The sequence below is a fragment of the Nothobranchius furzeri genome, chromosome 11, assembly GCF_043380555.1.
Source record: "Nothobranchius furzeri strain GRZ-AD chromosome 11, NfurGRZ-RIMD1, whole genome shotgun sequence".
Taxonomy (NCBI): Eukaryota; Metazoa; Chordata; class Actinopteri; order Cyprinodontiformes; family Nothobranchiidae; genus Nothobranchius; species Nothobranchius furzeri.
In genome coordinates this window covers 70,299,152-70,319,006 of record NC_091751.1, presented here as the reverse complement: position 1 = coordinate 70,319,006, position 19,855 = coordinate 70,299,152, and the positions used below count along the sequence as shown (strand labels likewise).

Sequence of the window (19,855 nt, the reverse complement as noted above, 5' to 3'; positions counted from 1 at the left end):
CCTATAGACCAGAACCAGGATCTTGAAATGAACCCTGAAGTTGACTGGCAGCCAGTGACTTCAGTACACTTTTGTTGCGGGGTCACACCCATTAGGACAGTGGGAGGGTTAAAACTTTTCCGCCATTTTCAGTCTCTCAACTTAAACCATTAGTTGTGCCATTTGAGCGTTCTTTTTTGGATATTATTTGTGCAATTGTTGGACAAAATGACTTGCTGTGGCATTAATTGCACTAATAGAGCGTCCAAGGAGTCTCCACTTCATTTTTTTTCGGTAAGTAAAATTATATTTATGTATTTTAGGTCACTGCCGCTCTTGCGCTAGCTGAGCTTATCAAAGTAGCTACCTAACTACCATTTTAACATGTACTGTTTAACCATGAAATTTAAATGTAATAGGGTAAAACCCAGTGCATTTAACGTAACCCTGCATTTTTGAAAATGGGTTGAAATATAACATGTTGGTGGAGCTGGATTCCGAATATCGGTATGGACTCCCTCTTCTCAGCGGTCAGCCCGGCGCATCTCTGACTGCACCGGTGCCTGTCTGCTGCGCGGACTGCCGGCTTGTGGAGCTCTCGGAGGGAAACCTCTGTGTTCCACATGGTTCTCCCCAGCGGTCAGCCCGGCGCATCTCTGACTGCGCCGGTGCCTGTCTGCTGCGCGGACTGACTGCTTGTACAGTACTCGGACTCGGAGAAAGACCTGACCACAGAAATACTGCAGCTCGGTGAGTTGGTTGATAGTGCTTGATGTTAGTCTCCAGAAGTCTGTATGCCGTCAGATGAACTTGCTCGTTTAAAAGATTTCTTTGGATAATTGTAAAATAGTGGTGGTGGGGGGTGACTAAATAACTAATCTGTCCACAAAGAGCTGCGACAGATAATAATTAGTGCATTTAGTTTCTGCTAGTTGAAATGCGTTTTTTTTTCCCTTTTGGGATTGTTAGTAGCTGCCGGTTGTTTTTGTCTTCTAATTTTCGCTCGGCTGTTTCTTCTTCTCTGACTTTCAGAACATTTCACTTCTGGTTCGGCCGAGCATCTCGCTTCCGGTTGTGCGTTTTGCTGAAAAATGAGTCAGTGTACAAAATTTAGATAACTGAGACGTGCAGAAAGGCAGTGGTTCGGCGAAACAGACTAATGAGTTGTCCAGTCATTGCTTTCGGGCTGAAAAGAAACAATTGGTTGAGGTTTTTAGACAAATCCGAAATAACCACAATATTAATTTTCTTCAGGTTTTTTAAAATCTCCACAAAAATCTTTATAGCTATGCTACGTTAGTATGTTGTTAAGAGGCATAAAAAATAAAACGTTTGAAGCTCATTTGTTTTCCAAATTAAGGAATGCAGCTTTAATACAGTCACTCCATCACCAGTTACTGTTAATACAGCTCTTTTAAACGTTCGCTGAACAAAACGTTTTTAATAAATGCCCTAATTTTAGAACATAACCTTCTTTGTCTGCTTTTAACAGAAACATGGCTGAGTTCAGATGCACCTGTTATTCTCACAGAGGCCTCTCCGCCAGATTTTAATTTGAATTATTTAACGAGGAGTAGCAAAAGGGGAAGCAGTACTGCTTTTATTAATTCATCAATACTTTTCGCCAAACCTGTTTTATTTGATTACTTTACCACTTTTGAATATACAGCAGCAGTTTTTAGCTCTCCTCAGATTTTATGTGTCACAGTTTATCGGCCTCCTATTCAAGAATTTTCAGAGTTTTTAATCAATCCTGCACGACTCCTTTGAAAGGATAATTTTAGCCGGGGATTTCAATCTACACATAGAAAATCCTTCTGATCCTTTTTCCAAGGAGTTCTTAAATATTCTGAATTACATGAATTTTAGTCATGCAGCCGACTCTGTCATGGTCTGCGTCTTCCCTCATGTGTCTCCCCTTGTTCTCCATCCCCCTCTAGGTTCCCCTTTTGTGTCTCATTGCGCCCTCATGTGTCATTTTTCTGCGTCTCATTTATGTGTCTCTTTGTGTTCTTCATGTGTCTTCTGTTTGTAGCCCTTTAGATCATTCCTCCCAGGTCCTGTGTTCATTCAGTCATCCCCAGCCCCTCCAGGTGTTCCTTCACGTTCTGTGTCCTTGTAGCTCCAGCCTTTTTGTCCCCAGCTCCCTCCTGGTTTTCTTTTTGTCTCTTAGCCTCCCCACCTTAGTTTATATAGGTGTTTTATTTCAGGTGTGTGTGTGTGTGTGTGTGTGTGTGTGTGACTGTTATGGGAATTTGGGGTCATTTTAATTCTGTAAAGCACTTTGAATCGCACTTTGCTTGTAAAGCGCTGTATAAATAAAATCTGATTGATCGAGAAGCCACCTGGGAAATATCTTTTGACCAGTTGTGCGTATTCTGAGGGGGCCTACGACTTTCAGATACATCAGAAGCTTTGCCTGCAGACCGGATCCCCAAGACCTTCCACAATCCTGGTGTGTAGACAATTCAATGGCCTCAGAGTTGTTGATATTAATTTGCTAACTTGTTAGGTAGAGCGGGTTGTCCAGTAATCGGAAGGTTGCAGGTTCAATCCCGGCTCCGGACTGAGAATTCTGCTGTTGTGTCCTCGGGCATGACATTTAACCCACCTTGCCTGCTGGTGGTGGTCAGAGGGACCAGTGGCGCCTGTGCTCAGCAGCCTTGCCTCTGTCAGTGCGCCCCAGGGTAGCTGTGGCTACATCGTAGCTCATCACCATCAGAATGAGTGTGTGAATGGATGAATGATACACTGTAGTGTAAAGCGCTTTGGAGTCCTTACTCTGAGAGGCGCTATACAAGTGTGGGTCATTTTTTATTTAAATTACATCAAACAGCCAAATTTATTTGATAAAACCAGACATCACACCAATCTGAGTCACTTAGTAAAGCTCTTAAAACACGCAAGGTCATGTTTTATCAGAGTTCATTCGTTGTTTCATTTAATATGACTTTGAATCACCATTTATATATATATATATATATATATATATATATATATATATATATATACATAAATACAGGCCATTTATAATCATTTGCCTTTCATTGTCATTAATATAGTTATAAATAGATTTTTATAAACTGTTTTTGTCTCTGTCAAATTATTATAAAGTGTTGTTGCCCTGCACTACCTAAAGTACCTTGTTTCGCCATCAATCAAATATACGCTCAATAATGTTGATAATCCATATTTTTATGCAATATTAAATTTTATTGATTACCTTTATATTCAATTGACAATAAAATTAACCACCTTCAAATCCTTACACTAACTTCAACATACTTCCATTTCAAACAATGTTGATTGTCAGCAGTTGTCTATTTATTTTGATCTTTTAATGTTTGAAATAAACAAACTAAAAATTAGTAGTCAATAGTAGTCATTGGAGAACATAGTTCTAACAAGTTTCATGTATAATTGGTTGGAAACCATACCTACTGGTCCTACTTGTATGCATTTTATCTACAATTTACATCTGTAGATGTTTCAGCAGACAGATCAGTAGAGGTCATTGTGGAAAATTAACAAGAATATCTACATTTTTCTCAGTTTTCGACAAGCACTACATCAACCGTAACTTTGACCGCACTGGCCAGATGTCTGTGGTGGTCACACCTGGAGTGGGGGTGCTTGAAGTGGACCGTCTGCTTATGATTCTCACCAAACAGCGGATGATCGACAACGGTCAGTGAGCAGTTGTCTGCTGTTTTTCTGTTGTCAAAGAAGACATGATGATGACAGTAGTGATGATGACGATGACAAGTATATTTATGGTGATTATGAAAGTGAAAATGATAATAGTTTTGACGATGATGACGTTGACGATGTTAGTAATGTCGAAGATGATCCCAGTGACTGTGCTGATGACGACTGGTGATGATGATGGTGACGTTGGTGACAGTTATGGTGATAATGTTGATGACGACTGGTGATGATGATGGTGATGTTGGTGACAGTTATGGTGATAATGTTGATGACGACTGGTGATGATGATGGTGACGTTGGTGACAGTTATGGTGATAATGTTGATGACGACTGGTGATGATGATGGTGACGTTGGTGACAGTTATGGTGATAATGTTGATGACGACTGGTGATGATGATGGTGATGTTGGTGACAGTTATGGTGATAATGTTGATGACGACTGGCGATGATGATGGTGACGTTGGTGGCAGTTATGGTGATAATGTTGATGATGACTGGCGATGATGATGGTGACGTTGGTGGCAGTTATGGTGATAATGTTGATGATGACTGGTGATGATGATGGTGACGTTGGTGGCAGTTATGGTGATAATGTTGATGATGACTGGTGATGATGATGGTGACGTTGGTGACAGTTATGGTGATTATGTTGATGATGACTGGTGATGATGATGGTGACGTTGGTGACAGTTATGGTGATTATGTTGATGATGACTGGCGATGATGATGGTGACGTTGGTGACAGTTATGGTGATAATGTTGATGATGACTGGTGATGATGATGGTGACGTTGGTGGCAGTTATGGTGATAATGTTGATGATGACTGGTGATGATGATGGTGACGTTGGTGGCAGTTATGGTGATTATGTTGATGATGACTGGTGATGATGATGGTGACGTTGGTGACAGTTATGGTGATTATGTTGATGATGACTGGCGATGATGATGGTGACGTTGGTGACAGTTATGGTGATTATGTTGATGATGACTGGCGATGATGATGGTGACGTTGGTGACAGTTATGGTGATAATGTTGATGATGACTGGTGATGATGATGGTGACGTTGGTGACAGTTATGGTGATAATGTTGATGATGACTGGTGATGATGGTGACGTTGGTGACAGTTATGGTGATAATGTTGATGATGACTGGTGATGATGATGGTGACGTTGGTGGCAGTTATGGTGATAATGTTGATGATGACTGGTGATGATGATGGTGACGTTGGTGACAGTTATGGTGATAATGTTGATGATGACTGGTGATGATGATGGTGACGTTGGTGACAGTTATGGTGATAATGTTGATGACGACTGGTGATGATGAAGGTGACGTTGGTGACAGTTATGGTGATAATGTTGATGATGACTGGTGATGATGATGGTGACGTTGGTGACAGTTATGGTGATGATGTTGATGATGACTGGTGATGATGATGGTGACGTTGGTGACAGTTATGGTGATAATGTTGATGATGACTGGCGATGATGATGGTGACGTTGGTGGCAGTTATGGTGATAATGTTGATGATGACTGGTGATGATGATGGTGACGTTGGTGGCAGTTATGGTGATAATGTTGATGATGACTGGTGATGATGATGGTGACGTTGGTGGCAGTTATGGTGATTATGTTGATGATGACTGGTGATGATGATGGTGACGTTGGTGACAGTTATGGTGATTATGTTGATGATGACTGGCGATGATGATGGTGACGTTGGTGACAGTTATGGTGATAATGTTGATGATGACTGGTGATGATGATGGTGACGTTGGTGGCAGTTATGGTGATAATGTTGATGATGACTGGTGATGATGATGGTGACGTTGGTGACAGTTATGGTGATAATGTTGATGATGACTGGCGATGATGATGGTGACGTTGGTGACAGTTATGGTGATAATGTTGATGATGACTGTTGATGATGATGGTGACGTTGGTGGCAGTTATGGTGATAATGTTGATGATGACTGGTGATGATGATGGTGACGTTGGTGACAGTTATGGTGATAATGTTGATGATGACTGGTGATGATGATGGTGACGTTGGTGACAGTTATGGTGATAATGTTGATGATGACTGGTGATGATGATGGTGACGTTGGTGACAGTTATGGTGATAATGTTGATGATGACTGGTGATGATGATGGTGACGTTGGTGACAGTTATGGTGATTATGTTGATGATGACTGGTGATGATGATGGTGACGTTGGTGACAGTTATGGTGATTATGTTGATGATGACTGGTGATGATGATGGGTGACGTTGGTGACAGTTATGGTGATTATGTTGATGATGACTGGTGATGATGATGGGTGACGTTGGTGACAGTTATGGTGATAATGTTGATGATGACTGGTGATGATGATGGTGACTGTCAGGGACTTGCATAAACCAGCCAGCAGAGCACGGATGATTTTCTTGACATGTTAATTTATTACTTTTTTTTTTTTTTCTCCAAAGAGGGTTCCAGCCAGCAATTAACATTACATGACAATGGGTGTAGAAACAAAGTAACCCAAACTCAGGATCTGACTACAGACATGTACAAAAAATAACCTCCTACAGACACAACAGGATCAACTTAAATAGTGGCTGATCAGACCACTGCCAACACAATAGGGTGGGAGACATCAGTAAACAAAGAACATAAATAAACTACTGCTAACAAATTCATACTAATCAGTCCATTCTGTTTGAGTTACTTCAAATGAAAACATATTACTATCAAAACCCAACTATTATTTACAAAAGAGAATAACTAAATACATAAACACAGGAATCTTCTCCCTTGAGTTGGTATGATCCAATGGTGCTGATTAGGCCAAGTGATCTGCTACAGCTGCTCCAACTCCAAGGCCACTGGCAACTCAAAGAAAACATTAATCATACAAACCCCTACAGACTAAAACCGATGAGTAACTGAATGTGTGCACTTCATACAGTCACCCAAACAGTCAATCCATGGAAACAAACACCTTTGTTCAAAATAAAACATTAACAGTTATTTGCTTGAAGTGTGGCAGCAGGGCAGCTGTCACAGTCCCCCCTCCTTAAGAAGCTACCCCGCTCCAGCGGGAAAGATAATCAGCAGTCATATTAGCCTTGCCTGGGACATGCTGTACCAAAAAGCGAAAGGGTTGCAGTGCAAGGGCCCACCGAGTAACACGGCTGTTTGTGTCCCTCATACGATGCAGCCATTGCAGAGCTTTATGGTCTGTCTGCAAGGTGAATTCTCTGCCAAGCAGGTAAAACTTCAAAGAGTCCAAGGCCCATTTAATGGCCAAGGCCTCCTTCTCCACCGTTGAATATTTCACCTCCCTAGGGAACAACTTACGGCTAATAAAAGCCACTGGATGCAGATTCTCACGACCTTGGAGGAGGACTGCACCAATACCTCTGTCAGAGGCATCCGTCTGCAAAACAAACGGTTCATCAAAGTCAGGACATTTGAGGACAGACTCCTTACCAAGAGCATGTTGCATGTCTTGATACGCTGCCATGGCCTTCTCTGTCCACTGGATGACATTGGGATACTTTGATCCCGTCATGTCCGTGAGTAGAGCAGCCCTAGATGAAAAGTGGGGAATAAATCGGTGGTAATAACCTGCCAACCCCAGAAATGACCTGAGTTGCTTCTTGGTTCTGGGTGTTTGACAGGACTCGAGAGCTTGTACTTTAGCGACTAGGGGCTTAACAACCCCATCACCTACTCGAAACCCCAGGTACTCTACCTCACGGCGGGCCAACACGCATTTGGAGGGGTTCACTGTGAGCCCAGCATCTCGGAGGCGACTCAGAATGGATTGTAGGTGCTTCATGTGATCCTCCCATGACCTACTGAAGATAACAATGTCATCTAAATAAGCACATGCATAGTCTTCACAACCTCTCAGAACCTCATCCATCAGCCGCTGAAATGTAGCAGGTGCCCCATGCAACCCAAACGGCAAAACTGCAAACTGAAACAGGCCCCATGGGGTCCGGAAGGCAGTGAATTCCCTTGACTCCTGGGAAAGTGGCACTTGCCAATAACCTTTACACAAGTCAAGGGTACTCAGGAACATGGATTTTCCCAATCTGTTAATCACATCATCAATACGTGGTGTGGGGTAGGCATCAAACTTTGATACCGAATTCAGATACCTGAAGTCAATGCAAAAGCGTATTCCCCCCTCCTTCTTAGGGACCAGAACCACAGGATTACACCACTCACTCTTGGAGTCTTCAATAATACCAAGGGACTGCATCAGATCCACTTCTGCCTTAAGGGAACCCAGGAGACGCTCAGGGATTCTATAGCTCATGCGTTTAGCAACTGCATCCCGTTTTAACACAATGTTGTGTTCAAGAATGTCTGTGCGCCCTGGATACTCAGCAAAAACTTGAGGGTGACACACCATTTTTATCTGGTTTTGCTGTTCCATGGTCAGGTGACTAAGATTACAAACTGTAGAGGATGGAGAGGGCATGTACTGGTCATCAACATCCTCCTCCTCTGCTACTGCTCGGATCAACATCACACCTGCTCCTGTTACAGAACGGGGCGTCCATTCCTTAAGCAGATTCACATGCAGCACTCTCTTCGAACGGGACCTACAAGGGTCACATACCTCGTACGTGGTAGGCCCAAGCCGTTTCACCACCTCATACGGCCCCTGCCATTTAGCCAGAAGCTTACTTTCACGGGTTGGCAACATGACTAGGACCTTCTGCCCTGGTAGAAAGTGCCTTTCCCGTGCAGACTTGTCATACCAACGCTTCTGGTACCTTTGGGCTTCAGCCAGATGCTGCTGAGCTAAAGTTGTCATTTTCAGTAACCTCTCTCTCATCTGCAAAACATAAGAGATCACATTAACAGGCCCCTCCCCTCTCTCCTCCCCAGTCCAGGTCTCTTTCAATAAAGCCAGAGGTCCCCGCACCTCATGCCCATACAAAAGTTCAAAAGGAGAGAAGCCTGTTGAGGCTTGGGGTACCTCCCTGTAGGCGAAGAGAAGGTAAGGCAACCATTGATCCCAGTCAGAACCAGTTTCATCAACAAACTTCCGCAGCATTTGTTTTAGAGTCTGGTTAAATCGTTCGGTTAAACCATCAGTCTGGGGATGATAAGGGGTAGTTCGGATCCCCTTGATCCCCAGTAGTTGGTACACCTGCTGCAATAAAGTAGACATGAAGTTAGTGCCCTGATCAGTCACAATTTCACGAGGGAAACCCACCCGTGAGAACAACTGCACCAAGGAAAGAGCCACTGCTTTTGCTTTCATCGTCTTTAGAGGAAATACCTCAGGGTATCTGGTTGCATAGTCTGTAATTACCAACATATAGCGATAACCCGTCTTACTCTTCTCAAGGGGTCCCACCATATCCATTCCCAGACGCTCAAAAGGAGTGTTGATAAGAGGAAGTGGTTGCAATGGTACCTTTGGAGGGCATTGGTTGGATGCTAGTTGACACTCAGGACATGTTTTACAAAATTGGGCAACATCGGACCTCAGACCAGGCCAGTAGAAATGGCGTTTAATACGGGCCCATGTCTTCTGCTTCCCCAGGTGGCCAGCCCAAGGAATAGCATGACCCAATTCCAGCACCATCTCTCGTGCCTCTCGTGGGACCACCAGCTGCCTCTGTACTCCTTGTTGCCGATACAAAATGTCATCCTGTAAAACATACTCAGCACAGCCCTTGTGCTCACCACTCTCATCTCCCCTGGCCCTCTGAATGAGTTCAGATAGTTCAGGATCATCTTGCTGCATCTGGGCCATCCTTGAAGGCATTGTGAAACCCTGTGGTACCTCTATCAGCTCCTCCTTCGACATCCTCGCAGTATGTAGAAACTTCTCCCGCCTCCGCTGCTGACGGGACTTGCGTAGTTTCCCAGGCTGCACATCCAGCTCAGCGTTGAAGAAGGGCAGCGCACTAAGAGGCAGGAGTGTCTCCTCCTTCTGCCTGACCTGAGAGCGAGTAACCACAGCACAGTTCAATGGAGCCTGAATCAAGTCAAACAGGATTGGTAAGTCACTACCCAACACCACTGGAAAAGGAAGGCTGTTTAACACTCCAACTCTCAGCAAATGAACTTGTCCTTGAACTTTGATATACAGGTCGGCAGTAGGATACCTCCGCTTATCACCATGCACACATTGGATAGGAATGGTGTCTAACACATTAACAAGGGAATGCGGGACCAGGGTTCTTTCCACTAGTGTCTGAACACTACCGGTGTCAATCAAAGCTTCCACACTCCTCCCATTTACTTCCACTTTGGTAACTTGTAATGGTAGAGCACCCTTTAGGTTTTCCTTTCCTTTTGCTGGAACAACACACAGTTGAGTGGTTTTAGCAGTGTTCTTGGGGCACATAGGTTTAGTATGACCTGGCAGTCCGCACAAATAGCAGATAGGTTCTTTATATTGTTTAGGAAACACCCCATCTGGGCGAAGGTCCCTCGAGGGACCCTTACCTGCCGTAGCCATTGCTGATTGGAATTGAGGTTGTCCATATGGGGTTCTCCGATTATCCTTCTCTTTGGAAGTCTTCCAAGCAGTGTAACTCCAGGGTTGTCCTTTTCGTCTTGCTGCAACAAACACCTCTGCTAATGAAGCAGCCTTGGACGCAGATGGAGGGTCATGTTCCCGAACCCAAACCTGAAGCTCAGGGGACAGCATACGAAGAAACTGCTCTAAAACAATCATTTCGCCAATGTCTTTAACAGTTTTACCTTGGGGGTGGATCCATTTGTCATAGAGCTCTTTTAGCCTGACATATAGCTCTTTAGGAGTCTCACCCGCTTCAACCTCTGTCGAGCGGAATCTCTGTCGATAAGTCTCTGGGTTGATATCATATTTCCTGAGAATAGCTCCCTTAACAGACTCATAGTCACGTACCTCCTCAATGTCCATGTGCACATAGGCACTCCTGGCTTTCCCAGTGAGTAGTGGTACAAGGTGGAAAACCCAGTCAGCCATCGGCCAATTACAGGATGCGGCAATCCTCTCAAAAGTAATCAGGAAATGTTCAATGTCATCAGTGTCTGTTAACTTTTCCAGTCTAGGCTCTGAGAAGGAACGACACTGACCTGGAGAGCTGATGGTCTTGAGACCCTCGGCCACCTGTTCCTCGTCGCCTTGCTCCAGCTCCTCAGAATCAGATTTCCTGAGAGGGTGTGGCTGTAGCTCCTCTTGCAGATGCCGAAATTGTTGCTGAAGCTCCTGGAACCTCCGATCCTGACGTCGTGCCTCTTCCATCAACATGTGATTCTGGGCCGTCTGTTGGCTCATGTGTGCCTGAAGTATCCCAACAAGATCTGTTAACGTTGGCTCCCGGGATCCTTCCGCTTCCACAACTGCAGGGCCAGCAGCCCCCTCATCTTCAGAACCATCCGACTGCTTTTCCGGTCCAGCTGGCTCCAAAGGCTCCACAGGTCGTCTGCCCCTGCCTCGCTGCATGGTTTCTTCCGTGGGTCTCACTAATTCAACACGTACTCATGGCTAGCAAAATCCCACCTCTGCCACCACTTGTCAGGGACTTGCATAAACCAGCCAGCAGAGCACGGATGATTTTCTTGACATGTTAATTTATTACTTTTTTTTTTTTTCTCCAAAGAGGGTTCCAGCCAGCAATTAACATTACATGACAATGGGTGTAGAAACAAAGTAACCCAAACTCAGGATCTGACTACAGACATGTACAAAAAATAACCTCCTACAGACACAACAGGATCAACTTAAATAGTGGCTGATCAGACCACTGCCAACACAATAGGGTGGGAGACATCAGTAAACAAAGAACATAAATAAACTACTGCTAACAAATTCATACTAATCAGTCCATTCTGTTTGAGTTACTTCAAATGAAAACATATTACTATCAAAACCCAACTATTATTTACAAAAGAGAATAACTAAATACATAAACACAGGAATCTTCTCCCTTGAGTTGGTATGATCCAATGGTGCTGATTAGGCCAAGTGATCTGCTACAGCTGCTCCAACTCCAAGGCCACTGGCAACTCAAAGAAAACATTAATCATACAAACCCCTACAGACTAAAACCGATGAGTAACTGAATGTGTGCACTTCATACAGTCACCCAAACAGTCAATCCATGGAAACAAACACCTTTGTTCAAAATAAAACATTAACAGTTATTTGCTTGAAGTGTGGCAGCAGGGCAGCTGTCACAGTCCCCCCTCCTTAAGAAGCTACCCCGCTCCAGCGGGAAAGATAATCAGCAGTCATATTAGCCTTGCCTGGGACATGCTGTACCAAAAAGCGAAAGGGTTGCAGTGCAAGGGCCCACCGAGTAACACGGCTGTTTGTGTCCCTCATACGATGCAGCCATTGCAGAGCTTTATGGTCTGTCTGCAAGGTGAATTCTCTGCCAAGCAGGTAAAACTTCAAAGAGTCCAAGGCCCATTTAATGGCCAAGGCCTCCTTCTCCACCGTTGAATATTTCACCTCCCTAGGGAACAACTTACGGCTAATAAAAGCCACTGGATGCAGATTCTCACGACCTTGGAGGAGGACTGCACCAATACCTCTGTCAGAGGCATCCGTCTGCAAAACAAACGGTTCATCAAAGTCAGGACATTTGAGGACAGACTCCTTACCAAGAGCATGTTGCATGTCTTGATACGCTGCCATGGCCTTCTCTGTCCACTGGATGACATTGGGATACTTTGATCCCGTCATGTCCGTGAGTAGAGCAGCCCTAGATGAAAAGTGGGGAATAAATCGGTGGTAATAACCTGCCAACCCCAGAAATGACCTGAGTTGCTTCTTGGTTCTGGGTGTTTGACAGGACTCGAGAGCTTGTACTTTAGCGACTAGGGGCTTAACAACCCCATCACCTACTCGAAACCCCAGGTACTCTACCTCACGGCGGGCCAACACGCATTTGGAGGGGTTCACTGTGAGCCCAGCATCTCGGAGGCGACTCAGAATGGATTGTAGGTGCTTCATGTGATCCTCCCATGACCTACTGAAGATAACAATGTCATCTAAATAAGCACATGCATAGTCTTCACAACCTCTCAGAACCTCATCCATCAGCCGCTGAAATGTAGCAGGTGCCCCATGCAACCCAAACGGCAAAACTGCAAACTGAAACAGGCCCCATGGGGTCCGGAAGGCAGTGAATTCCCTTGACTCCTGGGAAAGTGGCACTTGCCAATAACCTTTACACAAGTCAAGGGTACTCAGGAACATGGATTTTCCCAATCTGTTAATCACATCATCAATACGTGGTGTGGGGTAGGCATCAAACTTTGATACCGAATTCAGATACCTGAAGTCAATGCAAAAGCGTATTCCCCCCTCCTTCTTAGGGACCAGAACCACAGGATTACACCACTCACTCTTGGAGTCTTCAATAATACCAAGGGACTGCATCAGTTCCACTTCTGCCTTAAGGGAACCCAGGAGACGCTCAGGGATTCTATAGCTCATGCGTTTAGCAACTGCATCCCGTTTTAACACAATGTTGTGTTCAAGAATGTCTGTGCGCCCTGGATACTCAGCAAAAACTTGAGGGTGACACACCATTTTTATCTGGTTTTGCTGTTCCATGGTCAGGTGACTAAGATTACAAACTGTAGAGGATGGAGAGGGCATGTACTGGTCATCAACATCCTCCTCCTCTGCTACTGCTCGGATCAACATCACACCTGCTCCTGTTACAGAACGGGGCGTCCATTCCTTAAGCAGATTCACATGCAGCACTCTCTTCGAACGGGACCTACAAGGGTCACATACCTCGTACGTGGTAGGCCCAAGCCGTTTCACCACCTCATACGGCCCCTGCCATTTAGCCAGAAGCTTACTTTCACGGGTTGGCAACATGACTAGGACCTTCTGCCCTGGTAGAAAGTGCCTTTCCCGTGCAGACTTGTCATACCAACGCTTCTGGTACCTTTGGGCTTCAGCCAGATGCTGCTGAGCTAAAGTTGTCATTTTCAGTAACCTCTCTCTCATCTGCAAAACATAAGAGATCACATTAACAGGCCCCTCCCCTCTCTCCTCCCCAGTCCAGGTCTCTTTCAATAAAGCCAGAGGTCCCCGCACCTCATGCCCATACAAAAGTTCAAAAGGAGAGAAGCCTGTTGAGGCTTGGGGTACCTCCCTGTAGGCGAAGAGAAGGTAAGGCAACCATTGATCCCAGTCAGAACCAGTTTCATCAACAAACTTCCGCAGCATTTGTTTTAGAGTCTGGTTAAATCGTTCGGTTAAACCATCAGTCTGGGGATGATAAGGGGTAGTTCGGATCCCCTTGATCCCCAGTAGTTGGTACACCTGCTGCAATAAAGTAGACATGAAGTTAGTGCCCTGATCAGTCACAATTTCACGAGGGAAACCCACCCGTGAGAACAACTGCACCAAGGAAAGAGCCACTGCTTTTGCTTTCATCGTCTTTAGAGGAAATACCTCAGGGTATCTGGTTGCATAGTCTGTAATTACCAACATATAGCGATAACCCGTCTTACTCTTCTCAAGGGGTCCCACCATATCCATTCCCAGACGCTCAAAAGGAGTGTTGATAAGAGGAAGTGGTTGCAATGGTACCTTTGGAGGGCATTGGTTGGATGCTAGTTGACACTCAGGACATGTTTTACAAAATTGGGCAACATCGGACCTCAGACCAGGCCAGTAGAAATGGCGTTTAATACGGGCCCATGTCTTCTGCTTCCCCAGGTGGCCAGCCCAAGGAATAGCATGACCCAATTCCAGCACCATCTCTCGTGCCTCTCGTGGGACCACCAGCTGCCTCTGTACTCCTTGTTGCCGATACAAAATGTCATCCTGTAAAACATACTCAGCACAGCCCTTGTGCTCACCACTCTCATCTCCCCTGGCCCTCTGAATGAGTTCAGATAGTTCAGGATCATCTTGCTGCATCTGGGCCATCCTTGAAGGCATTGTGAAACCCTGTGGTACCTCTATCAGCTCCTCCTTCGACATCCTCGCAGTATGTAGAAACTTCTCCCGCCTCCGCTGCTGACGGGACTTGCGTAGTTTCCCAGGCTGCACATCCAGCTCAGCGTCGAAGAAGGGCAGCGCACTAAGAGGCAGGAGTGTCTCCTCCTTCTGCCTGACCTGAGAGCGAGTAACCACAGCACAGTTCAATGGAGCCTGAATCAAGTCAAACAGGATTGGTAAGTCACTACCCAACACCACTGGAAAAGGAAGGCTGTTTAACACTCCAACTCTCAGCAAATGAACTTGTCCTTGAACTTTGATATACAGGTCGGCAGTAGGATACCTCCGCTTATCACCATGCACACATTGGATAGGAATGGTGTCTAACACATTAACAAGGGAATGCGGGACCAGGGTTCTTTCCACTAGTGTCTGAACACTACCGGTGTCAATCAAAGCTTCCACACTCCTCCCATTTACTTCCACTTTGGTAACTTGTAATGGTAGAGCACCCTTTAGGTTTTCCTTTCCTTTTGCTGGAACAACACACAGTTGAGTGGTTTTAGCAGTGTTCTTGGGGCACATAGGTTTAGTATGACCTGGCAGTCCGCACAAATAGCAGATAGGTTCTTTATATTGTTTAGGAAACACCCCATCTGGGCGAAGGTCCCTCGAGGGACCCTTACCTGCCGTAGCCATTGCTGATTGGAATTGAGGTTGTCCATATGGGGTTCTCCGATTATCCTTCTCTTTGGAAGTCTTCCAAGCAGTGTAACTCCAGGGTTGTCCTTTTCGTCTTGCTGCGACAAACACCTCTGCTAATGAAGCAGCCTTGGACGCAGATGGAGGGTCATGTTCCCGAACCCAAACCTGAAGCTCAGGGGACAGCATACGAAGAAACTGCTCTAAAACAATCATTTCGCCAATGTCTTTAACAGTTTTACCTTGGGGGTGGATCCATTTGTCATAGAGCTCTTTTAGCCTGACATATAGCTCTTTAGGAGTCTCACCCGCTTCAACCTCTGTCGAGCGGAATCTCTGTCGATAAGTCTCTGGGTTGATATCATATTTCCTGAGAATAGCTCCCTTAACAGACTCATAGTCACGTACCTCCTCAATGTCCATGTGCACATAGGCACTCCTGGCTTTCCCAGTGAGTAGTGGTACAAGGTGGAAAACCCAGTCAGCCATCGGCCAATTACAGGATGCGGCAATCCTCTCAAAAGTAATCAGGAAATGTTCAATGTCATCAGTGTCTGTTAACTTTTCCAGTCTAGGCTCTGAGAAGGAACGACACTGACCTGGAGAGCTGATGGTCTTGAGACCCTCGGCCACCTGTTCCTCGTCGCCTTGCTCCAGCTCCTCAGAATCAGATTTCCTGAGAGGGTGTGGCTGTAGCTCCTCTTGCAGATGCCGAAATTGTTGCTGAAGCTCCTGGAACCTCCGATCCTGACGTCGTGCCTCTTCCATCAACATGTGATTCTGGGCCGTCTGTTGGCTCATGTGTGCCTGAAGTATCCCAACAAGATCTGTTAACGTTGGCTCCCGGGATCCTTCCGCTTCCACAACTGCAGGGCCAGCAGCCCCCTCATCTTCAGAACCATCCGACTGCTTTTCCGGTCCAGCTGGCTCCAAAGGCTCCACAGGTCGTCTGCCCCTGCCTCGCTGCATGGTTTCTTCCGTGGGTCTCACTAATTCAACACGTACTCATGGCTAGCAAAATCCCACCTCTGCCACCACTTGTCAGGGACTTGCATAAACCAGCCAGCAGAGCACGGATGATTTTCTTGACATGTTAATTTATTACTTTTTTTCTTTTCTCCAAAGAGGGTTCCAGCCAGCAATTAACATTACATGACAATGGGTGTAGAAACAAAGTAACCCAAACTCAGGATCTGACTACAGACATGTACAAAAAATAACCTCCTACAGACACAACAGGATCAACTTAAATAGTGGCTGATCAGACCACTGCCAACACAATAGGGTGGGAGACATCAGTAAACAAAGAACATAAATAAACTACTGCTAACAAATTCATACTAATCAGTCCATTCTGTTTGAGTTACTTCAAATGAAAACATATTACTATCAAAACCCAACTATTATTTACAAAAGAGAATAACTAAATACATAAACACAGGAATCTTCTCCCTTGAGTTGGTATGATCCAATGGTGCTGATTAGGCCAAGTGATCTGCTACAGCTGCTCCAACTCCAAGGCCACTGGCAACTCAAAGAAAACATTAATCATACAAACCCCTACAGACTAAAACCGATGAGTAACTGAATGTGTGCACTTCATACAGTCACCCAAACAGTCAATCCATGGAAACAAACACCTTTGTTCAAAATAAAACATTAACAGTTATTTGCTTGAAGTGTGGCAGTTATGGTGATAATGTTGATGATGACTGGTGATGATGATGGTGACGTTGGTGACAGTTATGGTGATTATGTTGATGATGACTGGTGATGATGATGGTGACGTTGGTGACAGTTATGGTGATTATGTTGATGATGACTGGTGATGATGATGGTGACGTTGGTGACAGTTATGTTGATAATGTTGATGATGACTGGTGATGATGATGGTGACGTTGGTGGCAGTTATGGTTATAATGTTGATGATGACTGGTGATGATGATGGTGACGTTGGTGACAGTTATGGTGATAATGTTGATGATGACTGGTGATGATGATGGTGACGTTGGTGACAGTTATGGTGATAATGTTGATGATGACTGGTGATGATGATGGTGACGTTGGTGACAGTTATGGTGATAATGTTGATGATGACTGGTGATGATGATGGTGACGTTGGTGGCAGTTATGGTGATAATGTTGATGATGACTGGTGATGATGATGGTGACGTTGGTGACAGTTATGGTGAAAATGTTGATGATGACTGGTGATGATGATGGTGACGTTGGTGGCAGTTATGGTGATAATGTTGATGATGACTGGTGATGATGATGGTGACGTTGGTGACAGTTATGGTGATAATGTTGATGACGACTGGTGATGATGATGGTGACGTTGGTGACAGTTATGGTGATAATGTTGATGACGACTGGTGATGATGATGGTGACGTTGGTGACAGTTATGGTGATAATGTTGATGACGACTGGTGATGATGATGGTGACGTTGGTGGCAGTTATGGTGATAATGTTGATGACGACTGGTGATGATGATGGTGACGTTGGTGGCAGTTATGGTGATAATGTTGATGACGACTGGTGATGATGATGGTGACGTTGGTGACAGTTATGGTGATAATGTTGATGATGACTGGTGATGATGGTGACGTTGGTGACAGTTATGGTGATAGTGTTGATGATGACTGTTGATGATGATGGTGACGTTGGTGACAGTTATGGTGAAAATGTTGATGATGACTGGTGATGATGATGGTGACGTTGGTGACAGTTATGGTGATTATGTTGATGATGACTGGTGATGATGATGGTGACGTTGGTGACAGTTATGGTGATTATGTTGATGATGACTGGTGATGATGATAGGTGACGTTGGTGACAGTTATGGTGATAATGTTGATGATGACTGGCGATGATGATGGTGACGTTGGTGGCAGTTATGGTGATAATGTTGATGATGACTGGTGTTGATGATGGTGACGTTGGTGGCAGTTATGGTGATAATGTTGATGATGACTGGTGATGATGATGGTGACGTTGGTGACAGTTATGGTGATAATGTTGATGATGACTGGTGATGATGATGGTGACGTTGGTGACAGTTATGGTGATAATGTTGATGATGACTGGTGATGATGATGGTGACGTTGGTGACAGTTATGGTGATAATGTTGATGATGACTGGTGATGATGATGGTGACGTTGGTGACAGTTATGGTGATAATGTTGATGATGACTGGTGATGATGATGGTGACGTTGGTGGCAGTTATGGTGATAATGTTGATGATGACTGCTGATGATGATGGTGACGTTGGTGACAGTTATGGTGATAATGTTGATGATGACTGGTGATGATGATGGTGACGTTGGTGGCAGTTATGGTGATAATGTTGATGATGACTGGTGATGATGATGGTGACGTTGCTGACAGTTATGGTGATAATGTTGATGATGACTGGTGATGATGATGGTGACGTTGGTGACAGTTATGGTGATAATGTTGATGATGACTGGTGATGATGATGGTGACGTTGGTGGCAGTTATGGTGATAATGTTGATGATGACTGGTGATGATGATGGTGACGTTGGTGGCAGTTATGGTGATAATGTTGATGACGACTGGTGATGATGATGGTGATGTTGGTGACAGTTATGGTGATAATGTTGATGATGACTGGTGATGATGATGGTGACGTTGGTGGCAGTTATGGTGATGATGATGGTGACGTTGGTGGCAGTTATGGTGATAATGTTGATGATGACTGGTGATGATGATGGTGACGTTGGTGGCAGTTATGGTGATAATGTTGATGATGATTGGTGATGATGATGGTGACGTTGGTGACAGTTATGGTGATACTGTTGATGATGACTGGTGATGATGATGGTGATGTTGGTGACAGTTATGGTGATAATGTTGATGATGACTGGTGATGATGATGGTGACGTTGGTGGCAGTTATGGTGATGATGTTGATGATGACTGGTGATGATGATGGTGACGTTGGTGACAGTTATGGTGATGATGATGGTGACGTTGGTGACAGTTATGGTGATAATGTTGATGATGACTGGTGATGATGATGGTGACGTTGGTGACAGTTATGGTTAGGGCTGCTCGATTATGGCAAAAATAATAATCACGATTATGGTGACTGAAATTGAGATCACGATTATTTAGGACGATTTTTCAATTTATGTTGATTTTATTTGTTTTTATTCAGTCATAAAACTGCTCAGGGCACAATCAGGACGAAAATAAGAAACAAGATGATCACTAAAAGAACTCCTGATTCCCAGTATAAAAAGACCAATATACTTATAGCTCATAGTCTATGACCCAAGGGCTATATACCTTGGTTTAACTCATGTAAGTCTAACCAGTACAAACCCAAATACCAACATCTTGCAAATACTGACAGGAAGAATTATACAGTGGCATTCATAACAAATACATGCAAATAAATTGATGTTCACAAAATGTTGCATAATACGTATTCAGTCATGTCAAGGTGCTGTAGGAGAGTGCACTAGCACCGTGTCCTCAGAGAGATTAGTTATTATTTATCAGCGTGAGGAAGTTA

General features: G+C 44.6%; 1 protein-coding gene across 6 annotated transcripts in view; it reads left to right on the top strand.

The window, feature by feature from the left end:
* Positions 1 to 19,855, top strand: part of depdc5 (DEP domain containing 5, GATOR1 subcomplex subunit) — a 119,465-nt gene that overhangs the window by 20,172 nt on the left and 79,438 nt on the right. For all 6 annotated transcript variants that reach the window (XM_070541806.1, XM_070541807.1, XM_070541805.1 and 3 more), the window contains exon 15: positions 3,532 to 3,666. In XM_070541806.1, coding sequence (XP_070397907.1) covers positions 3,532 to 3,666 — 135 coding nt within the window. The remainder of the gene's footprint in view (positions 1 to 3,531; positions 3,667 to 19,855) is intronic.